Raw genomic sequence first — 18952 nt, 5'->3', positions numbered from 1 at the left:
GTTAGATTTGGTTTTGTGTTGCATCAGAAGTTTAATATTTGTATCTGCAAAACAAAAAAAAAAAAACAATTCTTTTATTTTTAAATTTCAACTGACCATATGTTTCAATATGTGTTTCATTCGATTCAATTATAGTACGATGAGAAGTTCCACCATTATTTGCATTAGAACTACTACTACTAAATGCATTATTATTGTTGACACCAATTCCACTGCTACCACCATTAGCACCTCCACCAGCATTATTATTCGTTGTTGCTTCTTGTATTGTTGCATAATGTCCAGATGGTACCTCAAAATGTTCTCCACTACTAGAAAATGTCCATTCAAATTCAATTTCCGGTGGATCAGAATTAACTCGACATGGTATTGGAACAGATTCTTCAAGTGATGCACCTACTATTGTTACCTGATTTGTACTACAAACTGGAGCATCTAGAATATATAGAAAAAAAAAACAGTATGCATGAGAAAATAAAATATTATTGAAAATGATAATGATAATCATCACATATATCGAACAATAAATTTTTCTTTTCCATAATATTTTATTATTTTATTTTGTATTTCTCTATAATGCATCATGTATTCATAATAATATCTTCATCCAGAAAATATAAGTATAAAAATATCAATGGTACATCAAACTAATGGTATACATTTTCCCTTTTTTTGTTTTTACAATAATAAGATGATGGATGAGCACATTTTCATTATACACATACATATATAATGATGATCCTTACTTTCAATTTTATATATGATAAAAATTGAGAAGGACCCAAATGATATATATTTTGTACATATGTACATACATGTGTGGATTTAAATGTACATGGATAGAAGAGTATTATAAGAATAAAGGAAAGTGCAATTCAGACAAAAAGAAGAAAACTGGTTCGGAAGAATAAAACAAAAATAAAAGATGCATTTAATAAAGTTGGATCGAACCAATGGTTTGTGTTGTAGCACTTTTCCCTTCAGCAATTGAAAATACTGCTTTTAAAAACAATTTATGTATACCTAACACACTTTGAAAATTATTTTCATTGATATACGAAACTATTTCTAGGATTGCATATATTTAGGATGAACGATTTATGCAGTCGTTTAAATAAAGCAAAAGTTAATTTAAAGTATTTTTAGAAATAGGTAAATGGGGGAAATAATTAAATCGGTAAATAGGTAAATGGAGGAATGGAAACTAATTGATATCCAGATCTATTATTGATTCTCATCACAAAGAGGAAGTCATCGTATTAATTCCATCGTGTTATTCAAGATTATTCACAATAAATTATTAGTCGAGTCGCAACTTATACCATATTTCTGTAATATTATTGTTTGCAGATTGAATATTTTATGTTTCTTCCACTTCTAGACAAATTAATGAAACATTCATATAAACGAACGTTATTTTTATTTATGTATTAAATAGATGTATGTACCTACTTAAATTATCATGTATGTAGGTACATACACCTATTTGTTTCGGCATTGAATTTAAATACGAATTATAATTGCACTACAATTTTAAAATTCTATTATTTAGTGAAATTGAATATGCCAATTTAACATAGCAACTGTTATAGAAAAGATCCTACGAAATTTCTATTAATTGAAACTTATTTAATTTTTCAATACAAAATTTGAATATAAAATAATATGTATATATACATATAAACATAATGGGAGCCGCAAAAGCATCTTTTTACAACCTTGAATATTTTGTGACAAACGCAAAATTTTAAATTTCTTTTATTCCATATACAATTTTTTTTGTTCTCTCCTTATGTATTTTATTTTTATAATATATTTGTAGGACTTATTTGATATCTTATTTAAAATTCTATGCATTCATAAAATTTAAAATTGCTCTAACTATTCTGGAAAATTTTTCAAAGAATAAAAATTTACCATGAATTGAAAAAAGGAGAGAAAAATAAAGAAAAAAATCAATTTATTTGGAACACATTATTTGGTAAATTGATATTGAAAAATGGTGCAATTCAATTTCCATTCATCATCAGATGTCCTTTTTTTTTGTTTAGTTTCTTTCTTATTTTGTTGTTCTTGTCCAATTTTATATTTCTACTCTGTTAAATAACAAATGTCCTTTTATTTTAAGAAAAGCTCATCATACATTCTATATACGATACCAAATATGTATACATTCATTTTAGAAGAATTTTTGCAAACAAACGTGTATTTGTATTTTGATATATTTAACATGTAGTTTTGGTATAACAAATGATGGTGATGATTTTTCTTAAATATTCCTGTAAAATATTATGAAATATTCATGGAATAAAATAATAATGAACTTAAGAATTTATATCGACCCATTCTCTTTGAACATTTCATTTAATTTACTCGAATAAAATCATAAATTACACATATATTTGAATATACACATGCTTTTGAAAAGAAATTAATTAAAAAAAAATCCTTAAAACTGTAATTAAATAGCAGCTTCCCAAATTTGTGTTATGTGTCAATTTGTGTTTTCTCTAAAATCTCTAAGTTATTTATGAAATACTTGTACTTAAAACAAAAACCACTCTGAATTAAATGTTTAGTCTGAACTTGAAATATATCGTGAGAATTATTTACATACATACATATGTACATATGTACATATGCAAGCAATAGGAATATTGATCTAACACGACTCAAATTTCAAAAAAATTTCAAATGAACTTTATTTGATTAAAACAAATCAACCAAATTTAATTGAAAAAAAGGTCTTTTAAGTCTATATGAGAAATTGGAAAATAATTGAAGAAAATGTAATTTTAGTTTTGTAGCCCTACCCTATTGATATCATTTTGTCAATTATTCAGATAAGTAGAGAATAAAATTGAAAAATGTAGGTCAAATATATAGAGATGGCACAAAAATAAATTAAGTATGAAAAATGCTGATACCAAATGATAATTAATGTGCGTGTAAGAATTTCAAATCGAAAAGAAAAATTATAATTTAATTTGAAGAGCACTAAAACAAACTATAACAATTTGTACAAAATTGAAATAGAGTTATCAGTTAATAAATAATTACGATTTAATAATTTAATAATTACGATTAAATCATAATTATGGTTGTTTTTAAACGAACATTTTGGAATTCTGCAAAGGTGTGCGCAAAATTTGAAAATTCAATATTTTTCAGTTTTGAAATATTCAAGTATATACAAAATGTTTAAAAGTACTATTTATTCCTCGTATTTTTGTATGTTCATTTAGTCTAGAAAGTGGTATATTGACACTCATTACTGTATAGGACTTTATAATAGTGACAATTTAAGAGATTTTAAAAATGCGCTTGATATTATTATGTAAGTAGAAATATCAGGGTTGTATAGGATAGTTAATATGTGAGGGGATCACTTTAAATATTCCTCTCTCTCTCTCTCTCCCGAATCTTAAGCTTTAATTTCTCATTAGTGTTAACTGTATTAACTTTATAAATTTCTCTAAATAATTAAGGAAAATTTTTCTTTTTTTTAAAAATATGTATAAATGGTTGCTGAATTTTGGTCGTTAATCGTTTTTTATAAAAAATTTTCTTTTATTTCATAAAATTTTCTAACATTTTACAAACATTGCAAATTTTGTGTAAACATGTATTATAATATCGTAATTACAGCTTTGGCGTTATTCTCAATTGTATGAAAATTTGAGCCGTTAATATAAGAGCATTAAATATGCCATAATTATATGAACTTGATATTAAATTTTTGAGAAACCTTTAAATAGATTCATAACAGCAGAAAAACACGTTATTTAAAAATATTAAAGAGATCAACTCAATTTAATTTCCCATCACTGTTTTAATTTTTTTTCCTCTTCCATTTTTTTTTTTCTTAAAATATCTTTTTCTTTATTTTACATTAAATTGTAAATTTTTCATTTTTATCTCAATATTTTTTATTTTATGTTGGTAAAATTGTTATGTTTGCTCTCATCCCGTTATTTATAGCTCTTATTGTTTTTTCTTTTTGTTTCTTTTTAGATATTCCTACCATCTGTCATAACCAAATAATATGAATATTGTGTATCTAGAGTGTGTATTTGAGAATGGAAAATGTATAAAAGCACAAAAAAAAAAAACTTCAGAATGAGAATTAAAATATCCTGTTTTCTTGGAATTAACAAAACAAAAAAAAAAAAAAAACGATATAACTTTTGTAAACAACCAATTTTTGATAGAATGCTTCAGAATTCATATGCTTTGTTTAGAGGCACAAAAATTGAGATATTGCAGATCAATAAAATATATGAAAACAAAAATAAAAATATATAAAAGTAAGGAAAATATTCAGGAAAATATTAAATCAATAATAAATTTCCTTATTTTGAAGACGGTAAACTTTGATGGGTTTTTGGACTTGGTTTGCTTCTAATAAATCAAACAAAAAGTTAAATATGAAAGAGAAAAAAAAACACAAGAGAGAAGATACAAATACAATAAATAAAACAAGAAAAATATTAAGATATGAGTTATGAGAAATTATTAGAAAAAAAAAGAAGAAAATAACAAAAAAAAAATGAAAAACTTTCTTTTTCCAAGATTTATTTTTTTTTGCTTTCTATTCTTCTTATGTGTGACGTCCGTCCTCTTTCTTTCAATACTTTTAGTTTTAGGGTTCAGCAAAATATTTTGTTATTTTTTCTTCTTTTTTATTATTTTATTATTGGTTCGGGGAAAAAACGTAATAGATTTTGTTAAAAGTTTTTCTTTTTATAAAACGCTTTGTTGTGGCTTTTAAAAGAAGCAAGAAGAAGAAAGAGTTTTACATTATAATTTTAAAATAAAGAAGATGATTTGTTTTTTATAACAAAAATATTAAATTGATTATGAACGTTATATATGTGTCTTTATTATTATATTCATAACTAAGAATGTATCCTAGTTATATGCTATTTGTAATGCATATGGGCATTTATGTTTTACATCATCTATTGAAGAGTTATAAAGTTTTTTGCCTAAAAAAAATTCTACTCTAACTATAATTTTATTATTACCATGTAGATATATACAAAGATTATTAATCTTGTTAAAAGTATAGATTCAACCACAAATATATTTTATCGGATTATACTAGAATGAAATATTTAAATGCATTGAAAATATTTTCAATGTGTATCGAATAGTATGAAGAAATTTTGTGGTTTCTTTTCTGTTCAATTTAGAAATTTTTAAAATGTCTATTTATGAAAATGTTTTGAAAAGATGAAACCAACTAAGAATTCTTGGAATTATACCTGAAAGTTATGTATGTAATCTGGCTTATGAAAATATTGTGTAGAATTTTACTATCATATAACATAGCTATTAGCATTACTATATTTTTCAAACTTATATTGAATATAGAATCATTAATATATATGCAAATCAATTCTTTTTTAGAAATTCAAGTAATTTAATTGAAAAAATACTTCGTTTCTTAAATTTAATATAAAAAGGAAATTTTTTTTTTTGAAAAACCTTTCAATTATTAATTATAAAAGTGTAATACGATACGTTTCATTGGAAAATTATTTCAAAACCCTTAAAACTCTGATTTTATAAATAGCCAGTATGACTACTTTTTAAGATTAAAATTTTTTGATTGATACGAGTAGTAAGAATTAGAATATCATTCTTAATTTATCAATAAGTTTCGAAAACAATAATTAACAATATAGGCTTTCAGTAGATTTCTCTATCACGATGCAACTCGCAAAAAACCAGATTTTTTTAACTTTTTCTCCCGTGAAATTCTGTGTACGTTCTTAGTAATGTCATATTTGAAATCCTGCTCCAATTCTTAGTAATATTTTAAAAAAATTTTTTAGACGAATTTGTAAATTATTTTATAAGTTCATATTTTTATTTTTTTTGGCTTTTCCTTGTAATAAAATTTTGAAAAAAATTTATAAATAGAACAAAACAAAAATATTTCTTTGAAATTTAAATGAGATGAGTTTTTTTTCTAATTTTTATATGTAATTCAAATTAATTTAGGTGGAAATTTTAACCGCAAATTGAAAACTCAATGTTAAGAAAATTACAATGACTTTAACAGTGTTAGAGAATTTTGTGTCTGTATGCTTTATTCAAATTTTCAGAATTCTTTTTAAAATACTTTACTAATTATTTCTGTATAAAATGAATGGTATGGATGGGTACCTATATTCTTCTATGGAAAAGAAAACTTTTTGATGTACGTACGTAGGTAGATTCATTGATCTCTTATTCTTTAAATAGAAAGTAAACAATATGATTTGATGTCAAGAATAATTTGCAATATTAATCAAATTGTTCTTAAAGTGCTTCCAATTAATATTCTTAGAGAAAATTATTAATTTTACTGTATTAATCAATTCAAAAATTAATACATACACATAAGATATAAGAGACGAGATATACTTTAAATCATACGAGACAAAATAAGGCTCTTAATTTTCAAATATAAATATTTTAATAAATGTATGTATGTGTTATATGTATAAATTAAATTCCCATACGTTTGCATATCGAAAATATTATGGTAATTATAATAATTATTATTATTATATAATATACCCCTATCTAACAAGATACGAATATATAAAATCTATATAAGACACTCGTGTTGAAACAAAATTAATTCAAAATGTTATAGAACAAAAAGAAGATTAATGCATAATATTTTGTTCGAAATTATGAAGTCTGAACTCTTGTCCACAAGCCATAGAATGTGATGCAATGAATAAAAAAGTTTAAAATAACAGTAAAAGTTCCTGTTAGAGTAATTTGAAAAATTGAAATGCTCTTTTATGTCAAAATTAATATTATTTCGATTTCCTGCTAAAGCAATTGTGTACTAGACTTAAAAGAATATGAAGTTTTATAATAACCTTAAGTTTGCTAATCATTCCCTTCAGCACCATTTCATTTTTAGGCCACAATATTAGAAAGTAATAATAAAATATTGGACAATAAAGCTGAGAGTTTAAAATTTCATGTGCATATAACATGTCTATTATTTTTCGAAGTATTCCGAAGTAACAAATTTAATACTTAATAAAAACAATACTTAATGTTTTATATTCCGAAGTTTTCCGATTGACAAATTTTTGTATAATTTTTGAGTACTCTTATTTTATTTGATGGTTTAATTATTTTTTAAGTTTTTCTCTGCAATTTACTTATATTTTAGTACCTTCCATTTGGAAGATAGAAAAGGTCTAAAGTCAATTTGCTTCATACAGATAATTTCGTCCAATCCTTGCGATTTCCATACAAATTTGTAAATTATTTGTGATTTGCTTTCTCAGCTTGATGGTCTAGTAGGTATGCAATATTAATCAAATTTTATAAAATAATCAATAATTTTCGAAAAAGTTTTTAGTACAAAAAAATACTTCTGAATATAAGAGTCTTTTTGTGAGGATACAGTTTAGTGCTATAATAAATATCTTATTAAATTTCAAAGGCAACGATAAATAAAATTAATTAATTCCATATTAAACCATAAGAAATCCCAAATATAATCTCAGATATCTTTGACTTATACATACCTACACGTAATGCTACTGTATATTAAATATCTTATTACGTTTATTATTGTGTCATTAATAAGGTGATACATGAATTTCTTTTGAACATAATATTATTTCACGTTCCATATTTTGGTGTGTATGTACATATTATATGTAATATATGTATCTAAGGACACTTCTCTCAGTTAAAGAAACAAAAATTTACATTTTGAATGACTATGTTAATTGAAGTTACAATTAACAATATTCTTCCTTTTAAAATGGTATTTCCGTATATTATACCAATATAATTGTGTTATATCTATGTAATAGTAGGTACATAAAGTCTACAGTAGCTTACAAATTAAGTGTCTTTCCTGAATGCAATCTTTAATATTACACAATATTTTGTCTATACAAAATAATGTTACACAAATATACGTAAACTAATAAAGGCAATAAATAGGAAAGAAATATTTTGTTTTTTTTTGTAATATCGAGCTTCAACAATATTAACTGAAAAGTGTACAAATTCAAGATAAAAATCTATATAGAATATAAACCATAGAACAATATTTCATTAATTTTTTATGCATTATATATGCAGGGTTTTTCCAACTTTCAGAAAAATCTGCATTAATTCCTCTAACATGGTAATTTCTAAATCATTATCCTATCCTTTTTAAATTAATCATAAAGGGCGAACGCTTGATAATTCCCTAACTTAACGAACGTTTACTGCAAAATAAATTACAATAGATTTTTGATTTGCTTCATAGAAAGTGTTAAATTGTTTGAGTTTTGTATTTGAAATTTCATAGAACTTTTTAATACTTTCTACAAATTATACTTCTTATTAAATGGATAAAAAGCTAAAATTGAGTAAAGAAAAAGCACAATAAATAAAAAGTTGGGTCAAACCAATGGTTTGTATTGTAGCACTTTTCCCTTAAACAAGTGAAAATACTGCTTTTAAAAACAGTCTATGTATATCCACCACACTATTAAAATTATTTTCATTTATAAACGAAACTATTTCTAGGATTGCATATATTTAGGATGAACCATTTATGCAGTCTTTGAAATAAAGCAAAATTTAATATAAACAGGGGTTAACATAATGCTCGATTTTAAGGGTTAATTGTGTGAGTTAAGAAAAATAATTATATTTTTTAATTTCATGGAATTTACTGTTAACTTTTTGCGTTTATAGAAATTTGAAAAAACTTGCGGTTTCAGAAATATAAGGTGTCAAAAATGCATATTTCACAAATTTCAAGAGGCCATAACTTGAGAGGGGGTGGAGATGGAAAAAAATTTTCTTCTAACGAAATGAACTACTTGTTAATGTCTAAAAGCTCCTAAAATTTCAAGCTTCTACAGGCTGGGGTCTAGAAGAAAAACGACATGAAAAATTTGAAAAAAAAGGACTTTAGATAACGGTAAAATTGAACGGCCATTTTGTTTTTCTAAAGTTTAACTATAGTATACCGCGGTAGGGGAAGCAAGTCACTGCCTTTCTGCGTTTGCAAAATTTCAAAAATGCTTATGGTTTCATTGCAACAAATAGTTAAAATAGGCCATTTTTAGTGCTTTGGGGGGGTATAACTTCTAGAGGGGAGGAGATAGGTAAAAATTTTGTTCTACCAAAATAAGTTTCTAGTAAAGATCTATGTACGTATTAAATTTCAGCTTTCTATCTTTAAGAATGTAGAAGTTTTGTAAACAGACACACGGACAGACGGACGGACGGACGGACGGACGGACGGACGGACGGACGGACGGACGGACGGACGGACGGACGGACGGACGGACGGACGGACGGACGGACGGACGGACGGACGGACGGACAGAGTGAAACTAATAAGCACTTTTTTTCAAAAAAATTTTGGAAAAGTGCTAAAAAGCTAAAATCGAGTTGTTATGATTTTTTTAACAGTTCTTTAAGAATTCTGCAATCTTAGTAATAAACATTTATTTGTTGCCGTCAGAAAGATCACGTTGACGAACTGCAGTAAAGTAACCGTAGTTTGGACACTTCTGCCTTAATGCTAAAAATTAATAAAATCATTAGAAGAACATCAAAAAAACGACATTATAAAATGTATGAAATCACAGTAAAATATTTTGCTTTTGGGAAATTCTTTATCAATTTGTACAATACATGGTGTATAAGTATGTAAAATTTTAATTAATTAATGTGCTTTTGCTTAAAATCTTATTGAATAGCTAAACAGTAATAATAAAAAGAAAAAATTTTGAAATATTAAAATGGTCAATCAAGTTTATTTTGATTAGATAATTGAGAGAAAATCTATTTGAAAATTCTAAAACAAGAGTTCAATATGAGGCATTAAAATACCTTAATATAAATTTTTTCCTTCAGATAAAAAGTGGCCTATATTGGCAAGCATCTGGTCAGATGGTTAGATGAAGAAAGTAAATTGAGAGTTATAGTAACTTAAAATAAGAGCTGGATGTCATTAAGAGTTTTTTTTTCTTATTTTATTTGCTGCAAACTTTTTGATTGTTTTTTAAATTTATTTAAAATTGTAAAATTTTTAACTGATTTCTGTTGTTTACTACTCGATTATTTTTGAGCTAATTATAACTTATAACGTTTAAAACGCCCCCAAAAACATCAGAAGAAGACTTCATTAACAACCAATACTGTACAGTGGTAAAACAGTAGCATTTAGTGAGGCTACGGCCTTAGTAGTCACTTTATTTTACACAATTTTTAGAATCTTATCTTTATTATGCAAAATAATCATTATCTTTTAAAATTTTTGTGATAATGTGAAAACTATTCCGATATCTAGACAATTAATAATTAATATTATTAATTTTTCCCCCTAGTATGGATCGATAAAAGTTTTGTACTAATTCTCAATGCGTATTACAAATTTATAAGAGGAGATTCGCATCGATGAAGTTGACATAATATAAGGATGGACACAGCAGTTGTATATAGTACGTATATTAATATTATGCATAATCATGTTCGTAGCCATTACTAAAATATTATATAATGTTTTCATGTTTCTAAAGGCAATAAAATGTCAATTTAAAATTGACTTTAAAAAGAGTAAGTTGCATATATTTTTATCTATAGAATACATTCAGTTATCTATAGAATCTATAGAATACATTTTTGGATTGCAAAAGTTTTATTCTAGTTATAGATTTGCTATTTTTAATGTATTTGATTATTTTTAGCATTTTCCCGAAAAAAAAAAATTGAGAAAAAAATTGCTTATAAGTTTCACTCTATCCATTTGTCTTATTACAAAACTTGTACACTTTAAAATAGAAAGCTAAATCTGTTAATACCTAAACAGATATTTACTAGAAACTTATTTCTGTAGAAAAAAATTTCACCTATCTCTATCACTCTTAAACTTATAACCGAAAGGTGGCGACATTCTTCTTCTACCGCGCATTTGACATTTAAATTTTGCTCATCCTAATTAAATGCAATAGCTTTATAAATTCTGGTATATCAATGAAATATCTAATTTAAATACAATGAGAAATTACTTTTAAAGGATGTATTTTCACATGTTTAAGGGAAAGTGCTATTTTACAAGCCATTGCTTTAATTCAACTTTATTTAATTATTTTTCAACAGAAAAATTTATTTGAGTTACAACTCAAAATTTTCATTCAATTGTGAGTGAAATCCATGTGAGTTCACTTATGTATGTAGCTATATAAAAAAGGAACATTTTGAAATTTTCAAATTAAACATGCAGAAATTCCATTAAAATTCTTCTTGATTGATTTCTTAAATTGATTTTGACATAATCTACATGTAAAGACTCTTTGCATGTAGTAAATGTCAAAAATATTTTTAGGATTTTTAAAGTGCCAGAACAATATATTATATTGACTGTTGCTGAAATCAAAGAGATTTAGAGAACATGCAGTTGTAGAACTTTATTTGAAATGTGATCCGATTTCAGTTTTGATATTTCTAAGAGAATAATTTGTGATTTTTATGTCATGGTTGAAAATGGTTCATATTGATAAAATTTTGAAACAGAAAACTTTTATTGTTAAAAAATAATTAAATTTTATTAGAAACATTTCATTAAAGGTCTTCTTTAAGAATTTATAAAGTTCTGTGTCTAATATATTGAAACATTAAAAAAAATAAATCTCATTTTATTTTTGTTTAAGGTTTCATTTTACATTTCTTTGTTATTATTACGGCTAAATTAAGCTTTATTTAACATATAATTTAATATTTATAAATTCTACAGCTATAAAATTAGTTTAAGATTTCACATTGTATCTTGAAATGATTATAGAAGTCAATATAGAATTGTAGTCGAAAATATAGCTGATTAATTTAAATAAATCAATACTTTTTAAATTTTTTGAATTTAGTAGCCTAGTACTCTAAAGCTCAATTACTTTATTTTAAAGTGAAATTTAAATATGTATTAAATTTTTTCATATTCAAATTTTATTCCTATAAAAGGAGGTATAGTCAAATTACGTATTAGAACAATATCTAATTAAATATTTGCAGAGACACTTCTAGGGTATCACATTTATATATTATTAAGCTATTCTCCGTGTTTCATTTCATATTCATATGATCTTTTCAAAATATCAACAAGAGTTTTAAGGTACATATGTACATATATATGTATATGTTTAGAATTTTTTATTTTTATTGAAATGAATTTAATTTAGTAAAATAATATTTGAATATACATATGTATGTATGTATGTATAAATGAAATTAATTTTATTACAAAGAAAAAAACAATGAAATTAAAAATTTCTTATTTTCAAATTTCTTTTCTTTAACAATTATTGTGAAAATTAAAATAATAAAGGCAAATTTTTTTAATAAAATGCTAATAACAAAAATGCAATTTAATATTCTATTTTCTTTATTAAATTTATGAATTTTCTTAGTTTTTTTTTCAAAAATTTAAAAATTAATCCTTAAAATTGAAAATCTTTTATTTTTAATTTATTTTTTAATTTTTTTTCAGTTCAAATTGCAATATATGCATTGATAGTATTCAATAATTTTGAAAATATCTTGGAAAATTAATCCTGAACCTTTCCTTGCAAAATTTTTAATATCATTCAGTGATGCAATATTAATAAACTTCTGATTTGATATTAAAATTTTTAAATAACGTGATGCTGAAAACATAAGAGATTAATTTTTCGACTCATTTAAATATTTAGCTTCAAAAAACTTTGCCGAAAGTACTATAATTCAATAAAAATGGCCAACATTTTTATATTGAATTTTCTATAATCATTTGGAGCCAAGAAGGTAATATGTGTTTTAAAAACAGTTGTGAAGTAACTAGCTAAAGTTTCTATTATGAACTCTTTGTTATTTTATTTTAATTGTGGTTCTTCACATTTGAATAATTTTTCCTATATTCAAACTTTTTTTGAAGTTTTAGACTTACAAAATTGCACTATACGAACTAACGAATCAAATTTAAATTGTATGTTATTTGGCGACTATAGCATGAATAGAAGGTCTTTTAATTAAAATTAGTGCAAAAAATAGTGTAAATTATTTGGCAGTATTTATACTATGGTAGCAAAATCATAAATTATTATGTGGTGTTCTAGTGATTCATTATGCTCACATAAATGTTATGTTAAATATTTTTGATATAATTTCGAAATTATAAATTTTCTATTGAAAATTTCTCTAGAAATTTATTAAGATAATTAAGACTTAAATCAAATATAGCAAATTTCCTTTAGGGTGGAATTTATGTAATTGAAATTCATTTGATATCTGTATACACATACATACATATTATGTTTTTGAATGAAATTTTATTTTTTTATTTTCCTTTCTTAAGATTCATAAAAGCATAATAAATGTACAAATATGTTCAAATAAATAATATTGTGCTTTTTTTTTAAATTGGATAAAATTCTGATTTATCAACCTATATAATATACTTTGTGTTGCTATTTATCCTATTATACATTTTTGCAAGAATATTGAAAATGTAGAAAATTTTGAATTTAAATTTAAATTCTTTTTTTTTGAAATTTTCAATATTCTTTTATTGAAAGGATTATAATAATGTGTATAGGTACGTATTTGAAAAATTTTAGTGCAAATTGTTTTTTGTTTGTTTAGTACAACTTTGTATATTTATATATGTATATACATATTATTTTATAAAGCAAAAGGTGCACACATTGGAAAGTATATATAAAGAAAGAATATCTAAATACATATTTTTGTTATATGTCCATTATGTAGGAGTATACATTTAATATAAGTAAGAACGTATAGAAAAAATTTAGTTGTATTGTTTTAGTAAAAATATGTTCAGAAATTTATATAAGAACGAATTGCATATAAAAATTGAGAGATGTATCTATGTATATTATGTGTACATACATAGAATTATTTGAATGCGCACATATTTGTAATATTGTGTCATAACCTCACATTTGGTTCATGTGGTTTCAGATCTGATGGATATATAGTTTTATCAAAATGAGTATATACATACCTAGCTATATATTTTAAAAATATATGCACACCTACGTATATGTGTGGCCACCCCTCTTGAACGTATTGATATTTATTGAATTATTTCACATTTTTGAAATTAATTTTCAAAATTTTCAAAAGGTATTTCTTTTATAACACACACTAACACACATGATAATTTTATGTATTTTCACTTAAAAAAATATATATAAATTTTATTTCCTATTTTTTTTTTTGTTTTTTTTTTTTTAACACAAATCCATTTTAGAAGATTTGAAAAATTTGAAGACTAAACTCCAAAATAATTGAGTAAACAAATTACACATGTGCATATACTTATGTACATATAAATCTAAATTTGAATTTTTAAAATTTTATAAATTTTTAAAGGATTCTTACTGTTGTGCAAGTGCCTTCCATTGTTACAAATGAAAGATGCAGTTGAATCAATTTATAAAAAACTTTTAAAATTATTTTATTATTTGAATATCTTAAAGAGCTTTATTAATTGGTTTGTGTAGATTTGTAATGAGTTGGAGAATTAAAAAATGATGAGATTTTGAAAAAACTTTAATGGATTTACAAAATACGAGTATTTTAATGAAAATTAATTTTATTTGTTTATTTGTGTATAGTTAAAATAATATTTAAAATATGAAGTCGATTGGATAAACCCAAGCAAACAATACTAGAAGAAAAGAAATTTGTACCATATTACAAAATTTAATAAACATGCAATCGACACTTTTATTTTAATCTAGTTTTCAGGAATTCACATTATTAAAGACATTTTAGATCAGATGTACTTTAAGAAAGTGTAAGAAAAGAACAGCATTATTTTTTCTGTTATACTCCTTTGCTCACAAGATTTTACTCCCAATACTATTTCAATATATCAACCGGCTTTCGACTGTTATTTGTGTAAATAATTTATTTTCAAATAAACTTTAGACAAAAACTTTTGCTTTAAAATCCCATATTGGTATATTTAGAATAATAAAAAAGAAATTAAAATAATTGTAAAGTAAAAATAGTAAAAATTCCATTTAGTTAAAAGGTTTAAAAAGATTTTTAAGAGAAAATTTGTTTTTTGAATTCATTTCAAAAATTTTCTATTTATTTATTAAGACTGGAAAAAAATTGGCCCAGATTTTAAAAAAAAAAATTCAATATCCATTTTAATTTTGTATATTTTCAAATAATTTCAAATCAAATAAAAATAAATTGAACGATTTGAAATTTTAGGAATAAATCATATAAGAATAATATTTTTAAAAACCATTAATCAAATCAATTAAAAATTTTGAAAATCACAATCTGGATATTGTATTTGAACATCATAGCAATTTATGTACTTACATCTTATCCTTAAGTTAACTAAGGCACTTTGAGTTTCACCTCTATCATTAGCAGCAGCACATGCATAATGACCAGCATGTACTCTTGTAATTTTTTGTAATACCAATGATCTTGTAGAGATTATAACACCCCATGATACATTTTGTGTTACGGGAACACCCTATAAAAAAGAAAGCGTTTTTGTGATAAAAATTTATTTAATGAAAATTGAGTAATATATATAGGAACAATCATACATTCATTCATAATCATAATAATTTAGGGGCTATTTCAGTTGCCAGTACATAAGTGACAGCAAGGTGTTATTTTTAGTTTAGAGAAAGTGTTGGGTACAAGACTATGAAAAAATCCTTTAAAAATTCCTTTCAATATTGGAGGGTGGTGGTTATTAATTTCAGTACCGAATTGTGTGAATATATACGGTATAGCGGCAGCATTATATGTTAAGTTTGACTAAAATCTAAGTAAGGGACTGTAATATGAGTTGCATTTATTCACATTGCACAGAAATTTCTAATTTTCTAACTCTTTACTGTTTTTTTTTTTTAAATTTTATAATGTTGTGACTTTGTAGATTTTTGTTAAACTTTGCAGTATTTCCATATATTATCTGCATAGTTGAATTCAGCGGTTCTTGGCTCAATTGTAAACTACAGCTACTAATATAATAACCATTAAAAAACTTCGTACTAATTCGGAAATACTTCGTTTACAATAATTTAATCTTTAAAAGACAATTGTAAAACGAAATAATATATTTTTTCTTTTTTTACCCTATGACCAACATAAAAAAATATCTAATATAGGTTACCATATACTTCATCAAAGAATTAAAGAGGGATTTAAACTTTAAAGATATTTAGTTAAAACTCTATATATATGGCAGTATCATATTTTAAAGAGGTTCATTTAAAACTTTTTAAGAAATAGTTTATATGAAGCAATACAAAGAATGTCCATAAAACCCGATGACATACTGGTTTAATTATTGCAAATATTTTCATTTACCCAAGGGAATTAGCATATACTTTGCAATTTAAAAAGGGATCGAAACAGAAATTATTTGAAAAATTTCAAACACTTTGTATTTTAAGAATATTTTCGAGTAATTAAAAAACTACAACTATACTCATAAATGTTATACGAGTGTAGTACCATATTCTATTGACCGATTTCTTGAGTATTATTTGGACTGATTTTTATTTTTTAGAAATATTTTATAATTTTTTTTTTTTATTATGTATATCTAAGATATATACTTATAAAATATTAAAATTTTTCAAAAAATTATTATTTTTTTTTTATTCATCATAGAAAATTATGTTTTCTTTTTCATTAGAACTTTAAAAAACAAAATTATAAAAAATAAAAAAAATCTCTTAAAGGCAAATAACGAAATCATTTAAAGTGTTTTATATTAAATTTTCTATTTAAAATTATGATAAATTATAATTTTTGCTTCTTACACTACAGCTGGAAGCCAACATTTTTTTTTTAGTTTTGATTTCATTTTAAGAATAGAAAAAATATAGTTTTTTTTTCGTTTTTGGAGGATTTCAAACTTAGATGAAAATGTTATGCACATACATACATTTATAAAAAAAATCCATTTTATATTTTATTACGACGTACATTCATTAAAAATGAGAATTTGCTCTAATTTTTATTTTTTTTTTTTTGCTTTCTCTAAAGGATCTTAAACAAAAAAAAAAGAAAATTGTAACAGTAACTGTGTCATCCATCCATCATGTTACACTAATATATATACATATATATGTATATATACATTAATAATTTACATGAATTGTATTTTCTGTTTTTTTTTGGTTTTCTATTTTTTATAACCTTGTTCAGTTGACTTACTTCTATTTTATATAACGAAACTAAAGAAAATGGCAAAAAAAAACAACGAGAATAAAAAACGAAAAGCATGAATGCCTTTTCCTTTTTCTAAATTTCAAGATAGTTATAGAAACCGGAGGAGAAAAACTGTACACATTTATAGTGATTTTTATTTTATATATATATATAAATACAGTTGTTTTTTCTCATATCTCAACACATTTTCTAATGTACGAGTATATTATAGTAGAGAAAATGAGACCAAAACCCCAAACTACACTGGTTTTTCCTCTTTAGTGTTACAATAATTTTTTACCTTTTCTTTTAAATTTTATCCTTATTTTTAATAATACAATTTTTAATGTATTACAGTAAAAATTATTTCTTCGTGGTGGTTTAACTTTTTCTTGTCTACGAGATATAATTATACAAGAGCATTGAAAAATATTTTTTATATTGGTAAGAGAAAGAAAAATGTAAGTATATAACGACAATGGCAGCCTTGACAATAAGAAAATTTTATCCGGTTTTCAATTTTTCATTTTTATTTTCTTGTTTCTTTCGTAATTATTATATTATTATATAAGAAAGAAAAATTCTGCAGTGCAACATAATAAAATAAATAAAAATAAGAAAATGCAACGCATATGAAATTTAAAGATCGTATGTAGTGTGCTGTACAATCTTTAAAATACACTTTAAAATTGCATTGTTAACAGCATGTATGTGTGTATGTATGTATGCACATTGTGGCACAGTTTTACAATTTTATATGAATAAGAATATTTGATTGTTTTTATATAACAGATAGATATATGTACATATGTTATATTTGAACATATTATGTACATTTATGTACGGGTATTGTTCTTGAGTAACAATCCATTGTAATAGCAATAAAATTAGAACAACTTAGTGTATTTTTTTTTTTTTTACAAAAAATAAAATTAATGTGATTGGTTAAGAGATAAGATTCCTTTTTAGAATATATTATACAACTAACTATGAAATGAGATTTCATCATATTTGAAGTTCTAATTTATTCTATTTAAAAATTAATTCAATAACCATTTTGAATGGCACGTGCATAATATAATAAAATTTAATTAGAATTTTTGGGATACATTTATATTTTCGTAGACTTGTTAAATTATAATTAATAAATTTTATAAAAAGATGGCAAAATATTAATAATTTTAATAATTATAAATTTATGAAATAAATTTTGAAATTATGTATATTTACAAATAATTATACTTAAATTAAGAATTAATTTATTTTACATTATTAATTATCTCTTATTGATTTTCGGTTTATATTCATTACTTTGAGCTATAATTGGTTTTTCACCTTAACTTGACTACCTCAAAATAGATTGAATTGAATTAAATTTTATATATTTGAATACAGTAAAATTCAATTCTAAAGGATCTTGATATTGTGTTAAAAGTTAATTAACTCAATTGTATATTTCTGCCTTTATTATAAAAATTTTTAAAAATTTTTTTAGTAAATTAAAAAAATTATTATTGTAAAATTAAATTGCGTATATAATATAAATTCTTATTGTTTCTTTGTCTAATTTTCCATGGAAATATATTTATATGTACATATATACATTTTCCATAAATTTATTACCAAAATATAATATTATATAAAGCAAATATTAAAGTAAATTGCTAAGTTTAAAATTGAAAATTCATTACAATATTCAAGAATAAAATCAATATTCAAAGCA

General features: G+C 23.7%; 1 protein-coding gene across 2 annotated transcripts in view; it reads right to left on the bottom strand.

Annotated features, from left to right (window-relative positions):
• Window positions 1-18952, bottom strand: part of LOC129612864 (uncharacterized) — a 186362-nt gene that overhangs the window by 66221 nt on the left and 101189 nt on the right. For both annotated transcript variants that reach the window (XM_055526660.1, XM_055526670.1), the window contains exons 9-10: window positions 15373-15532; window positions 97-435 (exon numbers count right to left, since the gene is read on the bottom strand). In XM_055526660.1, the coding sequence (XP_055382635.1) occupies window positions 97-435; window positions 15373-15532 (499 nt within the window). The remainder of the gene's footprint in view (window positions 1-96; window positions 436-15372; window positions 15533-18952) is intronic.

This window comes from Condylostylus longicornis, unplaced genomic scaffold (assembly GCF_029603195.1).
Source record: "Condylostylus longicornis isolate FDR11 unplaced genomic scaffold, ASM2960319v2 ptg000004l, whole genome shotgun sequence".
Taxonomy (NCBI): Eukaryota; Metazoa; Arthropoda; class Insecta; order Diptera; family Dolichopodidae; genus Condylostylus; species Condylostylus longicornis.
The sequence above is the reverse complement of the archived record's forward strand: the minus strand, read 5'-3'. Positions and strand labels throughout refer to the sequence as shown.